An 18,020-nucleotide genomic window follows, 5' to 3' on the forward strand; every position below is an offset into this window, starting at 1 on the left:
TTTTTCTGGGTTTATTTAAACACTTGGTCCTTACACTCGCTGTGTGCCAAATGTTTCTCAAGTGCCGCAGAGCTGGAACAATTCACGAATTGTAACTGCCAGAAGCCACTAGATCTCTTGACCTTTTTGCTGTGAGTTCTAGGAATAAACATAAACGTGCGTTAAAAGAAGCCTTGGGTTAAGGTAGCAATCCACTGTCAGATGAACTGGAGCAATTGGGAGCATAACAAGGATATATGCTAGTATTTGAAGCACTTTAGATTTTGATAACTTGTTACATAAAAGTTTATGCTTTTTTATTTAGATTACAAGCTGTGTATCAAAATATTAATTTCCTTGAGTTTACATTATTTTAATGACCAACAATTTCCTTGTTTTTTTGGCTTGTTTTGTTCTATGTTCATACTACAAAATGAGAAGATTGAGTCCAAGGTAATAGTAACAGAAAATATAAGTAAACACTAATAGATATATAAAAATAACATACAAACAAAAACAGTCTAATAAACAGAATTAATAAATAGAATAACTGTCCCATATCATTCATTATTGCATGTGTCATAATGGAATTTTACCTATTAACCCTGTTGAGAGCTATGGCTTACCATATGCTTTTTTTTCCCCTTTGTAAAACAGCAAATTACATGTAATATAAAACTCTGAAAGACTGTGCTGTGGAAAGTGGTTCAAACTGATAGTATCTTGACTGAAATGACCCCCATATAAACAATACAATAAAATGGTTTTGAATAATAAAAACACATTTAATGTCAAATATTAAAGATAAACAGAAACTCCATAAAAACTAATTGATCGATTTTGCTGCTTTTTTTAAAAAATATCTTTCAACAATAATCCAGCTGCACAAATAGGCGGTGACCATTCATAAACTAGAAACTTGAAGCCACTTAACTCCAGTAATCGGGTAGTAATTACAAATGATATGTTTCAAATCAATGGAAAGTTTCATTAGATCCTGTGCTCAAGTGGCTAACATTGACAACTCCGTAGCGGGCTCCAAATTCGCGTAATTAGGTTCTTTAACCATGAACAGAGAATTAACTTTGTTCAATTACTACTACCAAGTGAGGTATAGAGCATGTTTTACCAGTACCAGTAAGAAGTTCTTCAACCCTCCGGAGCAAATTGGAGCCAATGCGTTCAGCCTCTGTCAACGGACGCAAACATACCTCACCACCAGTCCAATTACCCTGCAATCACAGGAGGCGTGCATCTTCAAAAGTCGTCTGGTCAAAAACAAGGTAAGTTGTAACAAATGTTCCTACTCAATTAGTCCCCTTAGGAGCATTCAAATAAAACAGCAGATCTAAAGCATCTCTTGGGCTTACTTCATTGACCGCTTACACATTTCGTGCTGGTCACAGCACTTTCTCAAAGCTAATGATCAGTCCTCATAGCTCCACCATACATATCCACCTTTACAGACAAAGGTGTTGGTGTCAATCGATCTTATAAAAGTAATTGATAGTCTAATACATAAAATGTGGTTTCTAGTTTATGAATGGTCACCATCTATTTGTGAATTATTGTTGAAGGACATTATTTTGAACAAGCAGCAAATCGATCAATTCGTTTCTATGGAACTTCTGTTTATCTTGACCAGTTTTAGTGTGATCACTTTTGAGTGAAACATTTCCATATAAATTATTATAGATTGATTTAGACATCTAGATATGGTTGTATCGAATTTGTTGCTCACACTCCTCTTTAATAATTCAATAATAAAATAAAAATTTGGACTGAATGGCCAAATTGTAAAATAATTGTATTAATATTTTTACATACACACTGAAATCTAAAATGGCAAATCTGTTATGTTTTTCCTCCTAGAAATGTATATGTTCTGCTCAGTTAGACAAATCATTGTTGCCTCTAGACAGCAGCGTAGGCCTGATGTTTTTAGTGCTTACAGATATTTAACAGGATGAAATAGGCCTCTCTAACATAGTGTTTTTATGTTCATATCACATTTTTTCCTTTTAGTTCTAATTTATATCTTTACACTTCATGTTGATTGTTTCTTGGCAGAAACAAATTGGCAAAGTTAAAATAATTAGATTGGGTGTGTTTGTTGAAGCTTTGCATAGTGTCTGATACTAGATTTATATATTTTTGCCTGATCACTCCTGCCTTTTTAGAAGTCGTTATTACAGTGCTACCTCTTTTTATAACCAAAACTGATGCGCAATGAGATTAACATGTTTCAATGTACAGTCATGGCCAAAAGTTTTGAGAATGACACATTTTTCAGTCTGCTGCCTCAGTTTTTCTGATGGCAGTTTGCATATACCCCAGAATGTCATGAAGTGGGATCAGATGAATTGCAATTAATTTCAAAGTCTCTTTGCCATGACAATGAACTTTATCCCAAAAACATTTCCACTGCATTTCAGCCCTGCCACAAAAGGACCAGCTGACATCAGGTCAGTGATTCTCTCGTTAACACAGCTGAGAATGTTGATGAGGACAAGGCTGGAGATCACTCAGTCTGTTATTCTAACTCAATCAGAATGACAGACCTCTTTAATGGGAGGGTGGTGCTTGAAATTATTGTTCTTCCTCTGTTAACCATGGTTTTCTGCAAGGAAACACGTGCAATCATGATTGCTTTGCACAAAAAAGGGCTTTACATGCAAGGATATCACTGCTAGTAAGATTGCACCTAAATCAAACATTTATTGGATCAAGAACTTCAACAAGTGTGGTTCAATAGTTGTGAAGAAAGCTTCAGGGCACTCAACGTCCAGCAAGTGCCAGGATTGTCTCCTAAAGTTGATTCAGCTGCGGGAACCAAGGCACCACCAGTGCAGATCTTGCTCAGGAATGGCAGCAGGCAGGTAAGTGCATCTGCACGCACAGTGAGGCAAAGACTTTTGGAGGATGGCCTGGTGTCAAGAAGGCCAGCAAAGAAGCCACTTCTCTCCAGCAAATCATCAGGGACACACTGATATTTTACAAAAGGTACATGCATTGGACTGCTGAGGACTGGGGTAAAGTCATTTTCTCTAAAGAAATTTCCTTTCAGATTGTTTGGGGCATCTGTAAAAACTTGTTCGGAGAAGGAAAGGTGAGCCGCTACCATCAGTCCTGATGTGCCAACAGTAAAGAATCCTGAGACCTTTCATGTGTGTGGTTGCTTTTCAGCCAAGGGAGTGGTGTCACTCACAATTTTGCCTAAGAACACAGCCATGAATAAAGAATGGTACCAAAACATCCTCCAAGAGCAACTGCTTCCAACCATCCAAGAATAGTTTGGTGATGAACAATGCCTTTTCCAGCATGATGGAGCACCTTGCCATACGGCAAAAGTGATAACTAAGTGGCTCGGGGATCAAAACATCAAAATTTAGGGTCCATGGCCAGGAAACTCCCCAGACCTTAATCCCATTGAGGCGGGTGGACAAACAAAAACCCACAAATTCTAAAAAACTCCAAGCATTGATTAGGTAAGAATGGGCGGCCATCAGTCAGTAGTTGGCCCAGAAGTTGATTGACAGCATGTCAGGACGAATTACAGAGGTCTTCAAAAAGAAGGGTCAATGCTGCAAATATTGACTCTTTGCATAAACGTAATGTAATTGTCAATAAAAGCCTTTAACACTTATAAAAATGCTTGTAATTTTACTTCAGTATACCATAGCAACATCTGACAAAAAGGTCTAAAAACATTAAAGCAGCAAACTTTTTCAAAACCAATACTTCTGTCATTCTCAACTTTTGGCCATGACTTTACTTCTGCACACAGGAGATACCTAGTGGTATGTGATGTTGCTTTGTAAAGGGTGTGCCATGAAGACTGAGAAATGTATTTTATGCTGGTGGTGTTCTGTGTGTATAGTCTTGTTGTTAAGTTGATGCAAATAAATGTATTATGCCATAAGTGGTTTTAATGAATATGCATGCTGTGGCACCAGATTGTTAGTTGGGTAGTATCTTGTAAGCTCTTTGTGAGACCACGTTTAGAAAGCGGAAGGTACAGCTATACTGAATAGGTGCTGAATGGCTCACAGTTCTCTTGTGTATGCTGTAGCAGTTACCTCTCCTCTTTCATGCTTAGGAGCTGTGTGGTCTGGTCTTTGTGTGGTGGGTGGTCATTAAGCATGGTTTGTGAACTGGTCCTATCATTGTGCGTGTGTGTACTGAATGAATGCAATGTACAGCTCCGTTTAGTATTTGGTGTGATCTTGTATAAAGACCACACAATCCTATGCTTTATTAAAATTACGTTGCTTTAAAATACATATTCTTGATTTCACTAAATGATTTAGTTGTCCAAGCATTACATCAAATTTAGTGATTGCAATTTTGTTTCAGGACTGGAGTTGATGGCACAGTGTGCTCTAGAATTCTGGTCAATTGTATAGCTTTTTCAGGTTTGTTTGAAATAACCGTGCTTGTAGAACAGTAAATCAGCATGTTAATAGATTAATGTAAAGCATATTGAATATGTCATGATAAAAGGCTGACTGTACATTTCACCTAAGGGAGAATTCTCTGGATGGAACTATATGTTCATGGTGACAAACGGAGTGTTTGTTGTAACTGCGGTGTTGTGGATGAATGCAGATGGAAGCTGTTAATGTGATAGTTTATATACAATTTACCTATACCTAATACTTTGACAGTTATTTTTCTTATGAAGTGGTTATGTAACTGTTTTATGTTTAGTGAGAATGATGTGGTGGGGTAATATGAACAACAAAAATAAAGCCTTATGTCACACATGTCATGAATATGATCTTGAATATTGACATAACTATGTATCAATGACACCCTGTTTTGTTTATTGTGAATTATAGAAAAGTTGATACATAGATATAATATGAGTTTTAGGGATCAAAGCCACTCTTTTCTATTTATAAGACGTTTTATAGTGACAGAATTTACATTTAAGCAGTTCATTTGTTCAATGGAACATCTTTGTTGCAGTATTATACTGTGAAAGATAGCCCCGTTCTAACTGCTGGCATCATTCTATCAAGGCTATATGAATTACAGGAGTGTAGGCACTTATCCTCCAAGCTGTCGCAACACCTACAGCAGGCCTATAAAACATCACTTGTGCTGTAGAAAGAAGCAAGGTTGTATGGGTAAAATGTGCAACGGTGGCAGACTGACACAGACATTCTTTATATATCTTCTTGGCTAAGCTGTACTTGGCATAAAGTGCGGTTACATTTTTTTTTTTATTTTTTTTTTGTTGAAGCAAGTAAGTGTGTTAGGCATGTTTAACTGGTGACATACCCTGTTTGTTTCCCTTTTGCAGCCCTATTTTTAACTGTTTGGTTTTTTTTGGTTTTTTTTTTTTTAAATGCGTTTCACATGAGACATGTTGGCTTCTTGGTTGCATGCAGTTTTCTTGCATTGTTGTGAGAAACACTGCATACAGAACTGGAAATTGTGATTAAAAATGCTTTCATCAGTAATCCAAATCCCATGGACCAGCATTATGTGCACAAAAACACGTCCTCTTGGGAAAGTGTGTGTTGTGACTTGATTACTCTGAAGATCGTTTCCTGTAACTTGCTACATGGGATCGCAGACTATCACATAAGGAATTGAGTGCACTAGTGTGTCTCTGATTATAATGGAAATCACTTATAGTACTGTGACTCTGTCCAGCTGTTGGAGTAATAGCTGACTGTCATATCAGTTGATTGGCTGGTGGGTTCTAAGCACTGAGCAGTGTAGTGTGATAATGAATTGTCATGAATATAGTATAAATCACCAGTGTAGACCTGTCTGTTTTGCTTGAAATAAGTTCATCCAAAATGTGACTTTAAAGCCGAACTGAAGTGGATAAAAAAAATACATTGATTCTTAGGATCAGAGTTGCCTTCAAATTGCTCAACCAATGATTGCCAGTTTTTTTTTATGTAGTTCTAGGCAAAGCATGAATCAGCCATACAAATATTTGACTATGTTCAACTGTGTGTTAAGGTGTGCATAAGCTTGTATTTAGGCCACTCTAATGTCTTTAGTTGCCTGTCTTTCTCGTCATAACAAGGTGTAGATGGCTATATGGGTCATAGTCATTTTGAAAGCACATGCGTTATTGCTTCATGTGTAGACAAGGAATGTATATTGGGTCATCAACCTCACTACTGCTGGTTATGAATATCAACTGTAAAAAAGGTATTAAGGGTGCTTCGGACTATGAATATAGGTGATCAGAATTATACTAGTGCATAGTGGTGTCGCTTGCCAAGCATGCAAATGAGTGGGGTTTTTTTTGTTACAAATCAGCAACATAAGTAGTATTTTAGGTTTTTATGCTATTCCTCCTTTAGTATAAGTATTGGTTAACGTTCATGTTTGCAGCTGAGACCACCTTTTTAATAAACATTTTTTTTCTTGTACTAAGCCAGCTTTAGCTTTGCAATCCTATCCCTTTTTCCTGCAGACGAATGCTAGCAGCTTCATTCTTTGTATAAGTAGTCTGTCTTTGATGTGAACCTTCTGTCCCCCTCACACCACAATGCACAAATGTTGCTTGAAGTTTGACATAAGTAGTGTGGGAGTTAAAGAGAGAGACCTTTCCCACTTTAAAAAGAGAGGGAAATTTTTCAGTTTGCCAAGGAACCTCTAAAATCGACCTGCTGTCCATATAAAACACAAAATGTTGCTAGGGTTACTTGGGCTGATGGGGGAAGAATGCAGTGGGCTCTTAATATATGAGGGATAGAAGGAATGTGCTTCATTTGGATATATATTGTGGAGTTTTGTAAGAAAAAAACTTATCTCACATGCTGTGCATCACATTGAATTGACTATATCCTGCTTTCTTTTACATCTACTAGTGAGTGTTTATTTTATTCACCCAACTCAGCGTATTGTTAATATTTTGGGGGTGAGTGTCAGTTTTGGCCCTTCAATGTTCAGTGTCTTTGGTAGGTGCTTTGCATAAATGTGCTAATCAGAAGAGCATTGGAAAACCTATGACACAGATGTTATCAGATTTTAATTTTCTTTAGTGTCTACACAGATTTGCTCTAATTGCACACATTTTGTGCTGGAGTCCCCCAACCCCCTTCATGTATTTGTCGCAAGTGTTATTACAACATTTAAACATTTGATTTAACTGAATTAGCTGATATAACTTGCAATCAGTGTAATGATGATTCCATCTTGTTGCTGCTTAAACACAACAACTGGTCATTACAATTTTAGATTATGCTTGAAATGGTCTTTTGCATGATGTCACATTGGTGGTTCCTGTTAGCGAGACTTTTTTGCTCCGGCTTACCAACTGCCCTGCAATTCGGGCAAGCCAAAAATAAACATTGCTCCATAGAAGATTACCTCAGTATACAATTAAATATTGATCATGGAACGAAGACTAGTTCCTCTGAGGTCATTAATGTGTTTTTTGGGGGTTTTTTTTGGGTTTTTTTTTTTATATTGCTCTCTTCCTTCTCCTTATTATTTTCCTTATTTTTGTTTTCCCTGCTTCCTATATTTAAGACTTGTTTTAATCTTTCTTTGGAAACAGTGAAGCCGTGCCACCTTGTCAAGCTCATGCCCAGTTGAATTCTGGATGTTCTGAGGAAAGATAGGGGAGCAATTCACAATTCGATAGAAGTAGCTAATACACTTGCCACTCACTGTATCGTTCTCTGTTCAGGAAATCTATTTGGTCCACCTTTTATTTTTCTGTATTTCAGAGTTTGTAATTCACTTTCTTCTGGAAGGGTTAATCTTTTTCTTTATAGAAACCATTATTCCCTTCTATTTTGATGCCAACAAATGTCTTCTGGCTTACTGGCACTGGTTTAATGAGTGTACTTTTATAGTATTTACACAGGCGGCACTCATACTTGGCATTTAAACTAGATTATTGGTATCTCAGATCTTAAACCTCCAATAATTGCTGTGATTTAGGTGTGGCCATCATCATGCAGTTGATTTTTGTAAGATACTTCACCACACACAGGTGCATGCAAGCAGATCTCCCTATACCTAGTGAATTGACAAGCCTCACCCTGCAGATTCATGCACGTTTCATTTTGAAGTGAGCCGAAACGATGTAATTTTCCAAGTATTTAATCGCGCATTATTAAATAGCAATTATCACCACCACATTGTAAATGCAATCTGCTGTTCATTCACAGGATGCTACATGACTACAAGAAGTAATAGTCATAGCCTGTGGATTGCATTGCAACTATTTTTATAATTTTGTATTATGTTTTATAGTTAAGTACTCAGTTATCTATAGTTGCAAAATGTTGTCAATGCCTCCAATACCCATGGTTTTGCATTTCCAGCTTAGAGCTCTTCTCTTATATTGAGGATGGGGGGATAATCATATGGAGGGCAGTGGAGGATGGGCTACAAGTGGCTGAGCAGAGGGCTATGGTTGTTTTCTCTGTAAAATTTAAGTCTATAACTAGACCAGTTTTTATTACACTCAATCATTCATTGTTGTTAACACACATGCTGGGGAGTGAAGTCACATGATTGTAGTGGTAAAATATAAAATACCTTTATTTCATAAAGTAATGTTGATGACTCACTATCAATGTATGCTGAAATATTTTATTTTGCAGTGTAATATGCCTTTAAACATAGTGAAACAGCCAAACCAGTGAATGTCTCTAGGCAGTGTCCCAGGGAGTGTTTATTCATGTGTAGGTGGATGAATATTTTCTTGCTGTGAGTGCTTTCATGCATGGAACCATACACGGCACTGTAAAGTCTTAAACCAGATCAATACATTGATTAAAGCTATTTTCTGGCATGCAAGTCAAATTTTGCATATTTCTGTTGTGCGATTACTTTCTTTCTCCTTCTGCATTTAATTTGAACCAAAATTCTTACACCTGCACAATAGTTGTTAGTACTAGAACAGATTTTTTTTTTTTTTTTTAAAGTATCTGTTAAACCATTCTGAAGGAGGTTTAAGCTGCATATTGAGGAAGTTATAACTTGAAGACCGTGGGAATGTGTGTGTGGGATGGCAGGGCAAATTTGGGGAATTGACATGTATAGCATATTTGGAACATGCCATTAAAATGTTTACTTGTATTATATCAATATAAAGTATATTGCCAGCAAGCACTCTACAAATCAGTTTTTTATGTTTCTTCTCTTAAAGGTTAAAAGGCTGCATAAGAACTCATATGGTATGCTATCATGGTAATTGACGTCCTAATGCTGCAGCAGAGGTTAGGGAGATTAATGGCCGGATCTACGTAAGTTACTCATTTTTTTCCTGTCCAGTATTGCATGCTAACGAATTTATTATGTAACATATCTGAAAACAAATTTACAGTTAGAAGGGATTCTCATCAGTCGTATTTCTAACACAACCCTAATGTTTATGCTGGGTTCTGTCTAAGAAAGCCTATTAGTGGAAGTAGTAGAATTTGTCAGTAGACTGGGAAACATGAGAGATCATAGTCTTGCTTTTCACTGGAAACAGAATTTTGATTTATTGTACCACAGAATGACACTAATTCACGCTCAGTATTTTCTTCAGTTGAGTTCACTGGTAGAAGTGGGCTGGTATACCATATCGCCACCTCTTCTGCTGCCTTAATTGTAAAATTATCAATCTATTCATTTACATTTTTCCATACCGCAATTTAGAGATGGCAAATTATGTTAACTCAACCAGCAGTCAGAGGAGTGAAATCCCATTTCTGAAACTTAAGGCCAAGTTTATTAACGTTTCTGCTTTTGTCTGGCCAGCAAGTGTGAGCTTATGGCTTCAGCAATCTTTCAGAATGTTGATTTGATCTCTCCAAATGTTTACTTGGAGTCATTGTAGCTGCTCCCCTTTTGAAATATTTGCTTAAATAATTAAATAAGTTATTCATAAAATTCTTGTAATTTATGTTATAGTCAGGACTATGATTTGCTTCTAAAGTTTTCTGATCTCCTTTTCATTTCAAGCAAAATAGCCTATTTTTTCAGGACAAAATTTATTTTACAACTTGTGGGTCACCCCGAGTTGGCCCTAAGTGTGAAATTCAACACCTTGGGCTAGATTTACTAAGCTGCAGGTTTGAAAAAAGTGGGGATGTTGCCTATAGCAGCCAATCAGATTCTAGCTCTCATTTATTTAGTACTTTCTACAAAATGACAACTAGAATCTGATTGGTTGCTAATAGGCAACATCCCCACTTTTTCAAACCCGCAGCTTAGTAAATCTAGTACCTTTTGTAGTGGATGCGGAACCGTCTTGAAGGCACTCCGCGACAGTGTAACTTCACTGATTTTTCTTTGCATCCCATAGAGAACCGCAGGAAAATCAACTATGTTCAGATACCATAGTACACAGAAATGAGTGTGGTCAGATATTGCTGTGATGGCGGCTCTTCCTGGGGAGTTGAATCCCCCTACCCCTCCCCAAGAATCTATTTTTTGGGGGTTCTCAGATATATAATATGTACTGCTGGAGCCTCCTACTTTCAGGTCCCAAAACGGTGAGATTGGAGCCACAGCTAAAAGAAATAACCCACCCACTATGGTTTTATGTATGGCTTGTTGTATTCTATATGTAATATAAATCTGTGCATATGAAATGGTAGAAATGTAAAATTTAGCTTTTCTTTTTATAGAGGTAGGTGTATGGTATTTTCTAAGATGTTTGCCCTATATAATGCTTTACAACATGTGTCCTTTTTGTGTCTAGTGATCACATGGTCTTCTAAAGAAGCAATGGGTAGCTGTTGTAGCTGTCCAGATAAAGAAGCTTTCCCAGATAACCACCAAAACAGGTTCAAGGTAGGTTAGGTGTTTCTGTTAGTTGTAAAAAGTACGCTTTTTAAAACCTATGGTAACATTTCTTGACAGTTAAAACAAAACAATCTTACTTCAGTAAGCTATTTTTGGGTGAATTGGATTTCTTTTACTTTTTTTTTTATATATATTTCTAAATCCTTATCCTTGTTGCTGGTTTTAGGCAGTCTGAAAGCAACTTTGGAAATTACTCTCTTGTCAATTCAATTGCCAAATAATTTTGGAATAGTGATCAGGAAATAAAACTTTTTTCTAAGGGCTCTAAACATGTTAATTTGTAAATGAATACCTGTGACCCTTGCTGCTTAAGATTGATTGAGTGTCTGGTCATTCGTTTCTGTAGTAAGGTTTGCCGTCAGCAAATCTCACTTTAAAGACTTGAGCTTTATGAACAAAATAAAGACCTCACTAAGATATTAATAGAATATGCATTAGTGGACTTGATGTAGGTTTTATCAATATTGAATATAAAGCCAAGCTAGCCTATAAGCACACATAGAAAGTGCTGGAAAACAAAGACTATCATAATGTGTTCATTTTTATGGCAAATCCTATTTCACGATTTGTAAATATAATAGTAATAGTTTCTTGCCTTTTTTTTTTTTTTCTTTTTTTTTTTTTTTAAAAGGTTATTAATGTGGATGATGATGGTAATGAGCTGGGCTCTGGAATGATGGAGCTAACAGAAAATGAACTGATCTTGTATACACGGAAGAGGGACTCTGTCAAATGGCCCTACCTTTGCTTGCGCCGCTATGGATACGATTCAAACCTTTTCTCTTTTGAAAGTGGACGACGGTGTCAGACTGGACAAGGTAAGTAGAAGTAAAAATCGATAGTGTGACAGTTTAACCTTTCACTAGGTTATTGTATTGAGGATTTATCATGCAAAACTAAAAAAATAATACAATTGTTACAATTTGGTCTCCTGCACATAGTAACTAGCTTCCTGTCGTGGACCAATGACTGCCGAACATGCATTTTTGGCTTTGTACTAAGATATAAATGTATTTTTTATTCTCTATAGCAGGACTAGTCAAATTGCCCAGACATGCACTTAAATGATCTACGAATAATTTAGCTGTGAAGCATGTTACTTCAAGAGATTGATATACTTTAGTTGCAGAGTTCCTATCCTTTTACTTTACAAGTACCTCATTTTGTCTCTAAATGTTCATCAGCTACTCCTTTCCAAGATGCATACTGATTTTTGTCCTTGTTTTTTGGGGATGTTTGGAGGGTGGGTATAGTGTTGTTTAAAAATATACAATATTTTTTGCAACATAAGACACCCCATTTTGCCTCCAAAAAGTGTCCTGCATTTTATATAGGACCCTATCATTTTAGTTTTGGTTATCTGCAAGTGATGTGGTAACCAATAGTCTGTTGCCCTGCTACGCAATACCTCTCCTCTCGTTTTTAGAGTACTCCATTTTATCAGTACACATGACAGCATCCAACAAGATACCCTTTTGCCTAAAGATGGTGGCTCTATACCATGCTTATGCTGCTGCGTGTAGTAGCTTAAAGCATCTGTAAAGTATTTGGTTTGAGGTTTGCATATAATGGCAGCATTTTTCAGGAGGACAGGAGATGCCTCCTTTTTTTTTTTTTTTTTCCTCTCTGCTTCTGCCCTAAGGGGAGAATTCAATTCCCCCTGAATTAGCGCGGTGTTAAAACTATTACTGTTACTGTAGTTTTAACCCAGCTTTCTGCGAGCAAAAAGCTGGAGTTGAAACTACCGTAATAACTGTAATTTAGGCCCATTATTACCGTAATAAAGGTAATATTGCGCAGGCCGCATTACTTTTACCCATAATGTGCCCAATTGAATTCCCCCCCCCCTAAGAGTTTTGCTGTGCTTTTTAAATTACTGTTTACTTATTGAAATGCTGGGGTACATGTGCCACAAACTGAAGTTTTGATCTACATGCACAGTATGCAAGCTTGGTCTGTACTGATAGATTTTAGTAATTAATATTTGTTTCCTTTCATTTAGCTTATTTGAGGCTTTAGCCAAGTTTGTTATATGCAAACTGTGAAAGTAGGTAGATTTAGAATGTAAACCAGTTGAGAGGAGCTGCTGATATGTTTACAGTTTGAAAGGAATAGACAAAAAATAAATGCAAAAAGCTCAAAAACACTGAATTTGTTTAACAGGATGTGTGTCAGATACACAAGTCAATTTACTGCTCAACTTTGTGTGTCAGTGCGTCAGTTGATCATGTTGACTGCAGCTGCAGTTAGTTTATGTATAAACTACAAACCTAAGGTTTGCAATACTGCATGACACATTTAGGGTACCTGCAAGGATTGGACAACCCTTTTAAAATATTCTCATTCTATACAAAACAAAGTATACAAAATACACCAAAGGATTTTGCCTCTTTATAAGCTGCTATCTGATATTTTTCTATAAGTTATATTCTGCATTATTTATATTCTACACACCAAACTTATCACCATTATATATCAAATGTATGTTTTTGTATCTAGTACACTGCATTGCTATCAAGGCCAGGATCACAAACCAGATCCCTCAATAAAATCCCTTTGTAACAAAAATGTTAATTTTAACTTAATGCTTACAAAAGGAAGAGCAGTCCAAAGCTGGGACCTTACTGGTTGTCTTTGCTGGTACTGGTAAGTTGGGCTCCCTCTGCTGTCCAAAGAGGCACACTGTATATAAATATTAATGCCTCCTTTTTGTACTGTCTGTCTTCTCTTCCTCTCCCATGTGTTCCAGAGGTCTACATGAAGGGGGCAGTCATTTGTTTTTTTTATCACACTAGTGTTTTTTTTGTGTTTTTTTTAAATATATACATATATATTGCATTGAAGGTCCTGACTGCATAGCCACATAATTGCAGCTGCTCTAAGTCCTTAAGAGGCCCCAATTTCTCCTAGTATTTTGTATGTACAGGGCATACAACCTCTACCTTGTGATAGTGCCTTCCTTATGCAGATATTTTGTTATGTTTTTGGTTTGTTTTTTGCTGTCACAGTGAATGGTCAGTAGTGTTGTGAATATTCCAGAATATTTATGTTGTGTGTTACCTTTTTTTAAATAAAGCAAAATATGAAACCAGTTTTCCTTTTTTTCCCCCAAGGAATATTTGCCTTTAAATGTGCTCGGGCGGAAGAACTATTTAATATGTTACAAGAAATCATGCAGAATAATAGCATAAGTGTTGTGGAAGAGCCAGTGGTTGAAAGAAATCCTCAGACAGACCTGGACGTGCCAAGAACTCCACGCACCCCAACGAGTAGGTCCTCTTAGTTCAACATTTTCTACAATCCAGTGTCCCAGTGTCTTGTTTAATGCCTGATGTATTAGAAAAATTAGTGACGTTGATGTGTTATGTCAATTGTAGTCTGCTGTGTGAAATGTCCCTAGCTAAGACTTAAAACAATTATAATTGTTTATCAGTTATCAAGTGTGGATCTCATTAGCTTTTCATGTGGTTTAGATTTTTATAAAAGTTCTAACATAGACTTCACCTCATGTTTGAAGTCAGGTTTTTGAATATAATTTGCTGTATTTCAAATGGAGTCCAATGTTTTTTTGTTTATATTTTATGTAAAAGTTTAGATTTTAGTTTTTATTTCAGTAGACTTAAAACAGTTTTGTAATTCATATTTGTTTGCTCTGCATGTATATTGATTCATCTCTTTAAAAAATAAATTACATCCTTGCTTTTTCCTACTGTAGCCCCTGGTTTTACTGGTTCAAATTTACCCAACGGATATCCACGTTATCCATCCTTTGGTGATGCATCTTCTCATCCCTCTAGTAGACATCCTTCTGTGGGCAGTACACGCCTTCCTTCTGTGGGAGAGGAGTCTACCCATCCGCTGCTTGTCCCTGAAGATCATGTAAGTGGTTTTACAGCATGACGAATCCTGGGGAATTCTGTTTTTGGTGTATAAAGCTAACATTAAAAAAAAAAAAAAATAGTGATAAAGACACAGCTATTATTCCCTAGTGCTGGTTATAAATGGCACCTTTAAAATGGCATTCTACATTGCCACAATTATATGTAAGACTTAGCCCCAGCTATCCGTGAAAGCTGGGCGTTTTGGTGAGATCAGGAAGCATACAGAGTCGCCCTGGTTCCATGATCGTTGCACTGGGATCACATTTGAATAATCCTAATGAAAAAAATCTTAAAATCCAAAAACAGCAGTCATCTTAAAGAACGTAATGTGCACACTTTATCATTAAACCATGACATTTAATGTGCTAATAATAAAAGGTATTTTTATTTTATGTCATCTGCCACATTTATGATAGGCTTACTTTTAGCCTATTCCCCTGGTGCACCTTATATTGTATTTTGTTTAAATAGTAAGCACAACTTAAATGTCTACATTCTATAGTATGTACAACAGTATACCAGACATAACAATGGTCTCTGAATCTATAGTGAATATAAATTTTGTATCTATTCTAGGTGCATACATATGTTAACACAACTGGGGTACAAGAGGAGCAGAGGCCAAGTGTGCCAGCACCACTTGAGCCACATCTCTCAAGTTCTGAAGAAAGCACGGCTCGAGCCGAACCCAGTTCCATTCCTGATAGGGACCCACAGGTTATCCTAGAATCTGAAGGAGTGAAGTTTGTTCTAGGACCAACTCCTGTTCAAAGACAGTTAATGGAGAGGAAAAAACTGGAGATACTTGAGGAACAACAAGGTGGTGGAAAAGGTGGTAGCGGTAGCTGTCCAAATAGCACAGAGTGGGACACTGGTTATGACAGTGATGAACACAAAGATACGCCTTCTGGCAATAAAATGGTATACGAAAATGTTAATGGATTATCCATCCCTGCTTCTGGGACGAGGAGGGGACGTGTTGCACCACCTGTCTCCACAGACATCCAAAATATCAATAACTCTGCTCAGAGAAGAACTGCATTAATAAACTATGAAAATTTACCTTCTCTTCCACCTGTTTGGGAAGCCCGAAAACCCAGCAAGGAGGACGATGACCCATTAGGACCAAAGACACCATCTGTTAATGGTTTTCACAATAATCTAGACCCAATGCATAACTATGTGAACACAGAGAATGTAACTGTTCCACTGAGTGCTCACAAAGTTGAGTTTTCTAGGCGTCGGGACTGCACACCTACAGTTTTTAACTTTGATATAAGGCGCCCAAGCTTAGAACACAGGCAGCTTAATTATATACAGGTTGATTTGGAAGGTGGCAGTGACTCTGACAACCCTCAGACACCGAAGACCCCAACCACTCCACTCCCACAAACTCCTACCAGACGCACAGAGCTGTATGCTGTAATAGACATTGAAAGAACTGCTGCTATGTCCAATCTGCAGAAAGCAATGCCTCGAGATGATGGTACTTCTAGAAAGACTAGACACAACAGTACTGACCTACCCATGTGAGCCTCAAGCCAGTTATGTCATTTGCACCTTTTTGTGTATTTCTTTAAAAAAAAAAAAAAGACACACACACAAAAAGAAAAGAGAGAACTTTTCACATCTTAAACACTAACACACTTTCCTAGATTTCATGTTTTCCATGTGCTTTTGTCTAAAGGGAATTTATGTAGAGCAGGTACTCCTAAAATAAGGTTCACTTTACAGTAGTAGTATGTACTGTATAGTTGCATAGCTGTATTGCCTTTTTGTACCTATTTAATAATTGGTTTGACATGCAGTGACATGCCAGTTGAGTTTATCAACATATTAGAATTTTACCTATATTTTGCATCTAGACTGTTGCCATTTAAAGCTACAGAAAATTTTATTTTTGGAACTTCATTTACAGTACGAATGTATAATATATGCAAGTGTTTTTTTGATACAAACTTTCTATGATTCCAGAATTTGCCAAATTACCAGCATTTTAAATTGAGTAGGTTGGTAAGACAGTAAAGTTGCTTCTTGACTATGTAGAGTGCTGACTTACAGCCTTTACATGCTACAGCCAGACAAGCATGTTACTTTTTGCACATGAAGCACTATTCAGGCTGTTTTCAGAAAAATGGCTGTCTGAATCTTAAATTCCAGTGCAGGTGTTCTGTTGTATAGGAATATAGGGGCTTGTTTTAAGTTAGTGTCAGGGTTGCATGTATTTAATGTAAACCTATATACATTTGTATAAAGGCCAAAAAACGGTTTCCCCTTTCTTATCACATTGTATGATATTGTAAGATTATTGTATGTTCCTAATTTGCATTACAAATCTAATTTTTCTTACTTAAATATATAAATAGTAACTTTGTATAAAGGTAGTATAGACAATTTTGAATTGTTTCCTTTTTTAAAAAGTTATATAGATGTGCATTGCCAAACTTTTCATAACAATTTTTGTTTTAAATACAGTAGGTTTCTATCTGCACTAAACATTCCATGAAACTGTCTTGAACTGTGACCCTTCTAAGAAGTGTGTAGCATGTGAATGGGCAACCTTTTTATTACTACAGCTCTTTAAACTACATCTCCCATGATACTTAACCATCTTAGTGCTGACGGTTGACCATTCCTGGCATACAATGCAGGGCCATGTGCTCTCTTTTATTTTATTTTTTGCACTGAAGGGTTCAAGAAGCGTGATGATACTATGCAGAAACATCTTTTTTTAAGAAAAAAAACTGTGCTCCATTCTGAATACTAGCCTTTAACTTAATTTTTGGTGTGCACCAGGTACTGCATCGAGTACTGATATTGCTTACCAAATGTTCACTAAAATATATATTTTATAATGACAGCATTGTCATTTTATTGGTGCCAGCATCATTTTGTAGCATGGCAATAAAATACTGATTACACATTTCTCTCGTCTTTTTACTTGAAACAATTTATTTTTGTTTTTAAATCCATGTCAATTACTCATCTAATGAAGCAATGGTATAGTTTCAAATGTGCCATTAAGTAGTTTAGGACAATCCAATGTCTGTACACAAATAATGGATAATTGGAGGCATGATGCAGCCAGGAACTAGATTATTTACAGGATCACAATCTGGCAAGGTAGAAGGGAACAGGCAAGGCTTATATAGGAAGTCAGATAGTGGCGTTAGAACATGCTGGAGAACAGCTGCTAAGGGGCTGTGCGTCCCTCTTCAGTGTCTGCAATTGATACCGAACTTTGCTTCCTGCTATTTAACCCTCAGGAAGCCTGGAATTTTAAGCCCTAGAATGCATAGTATGTATAGGGTTCCAAAATGTTCTTAGAGGGGGAAGGAGTTCTCTTCCTGTCTGTCCTTGAAGTGTGGAGCGGTG

At 36.8% G+C, this 18,020-nt stretch overlaps 1 protein-coding gene across 2 annotated transcripts in view; it reads left to right on the forward strand.

Annotated features, from left to right (window-relative positions):
• The window catches only part of FRS2 (fibroblast growth factor receptor substrate 2), a 26,407-nt gene extending 8,837 nt beyond the window's left edge, over positions 1-17,570 (forward strand). Inside the window, exons 2-7 of one of the 2 annotated variants that reach the window (XM_075209515.1) lie at positions 9,119-9,215; positions 10,661-10,752; positions 11,396-11,582; positions 13,878-14,033; positions 14,480-14,643; positions 15,222-17,570. In XM_075209515.1, coding sequence (XP_075065616.1) covers positions 10,687-10,752; positions 11,396-11,582; positions 13,878-14,033; positions 14,480-14,643; positions 15,222-16,178 — 1,530 coding nt within the window. In that variant the 5' untranslated portion in view covers positions 9,119-9,215; positions 10,661-10,686 and the 3' untranslated portion in view covers positions 16,179-17,570. Of the gene's footprint in view, positions 1-9,118; positions 9,216-10,660; positions 10,753-11,395; positions 11,583-13,361; positions 13,411-13,877; positions 14,034-14,479; positions 14,644-15,221 lie in introns of those variants that run through there. The other variant, XM_075209516.1, reaches the window with a different exon arrangement.
• Positions 17,571-18,020: the final 450 nt, after the last annotated feature.

Source organism: Mixophyes fleayi, chromosome 4 (genome assembly GCF_038048845.1).
Source record: "Mixophyes fleayi isolate aMixFle1 chromosome 4, aMixFle1.hap1, whole genome shotgun sequence".
Classification (NCBI taxonomy): Eukaryota; Metazoa; Chordata; class Amphibia; order Anura; family Limnodynastidae; genus Mixophyes; species Mixophyes fleayi.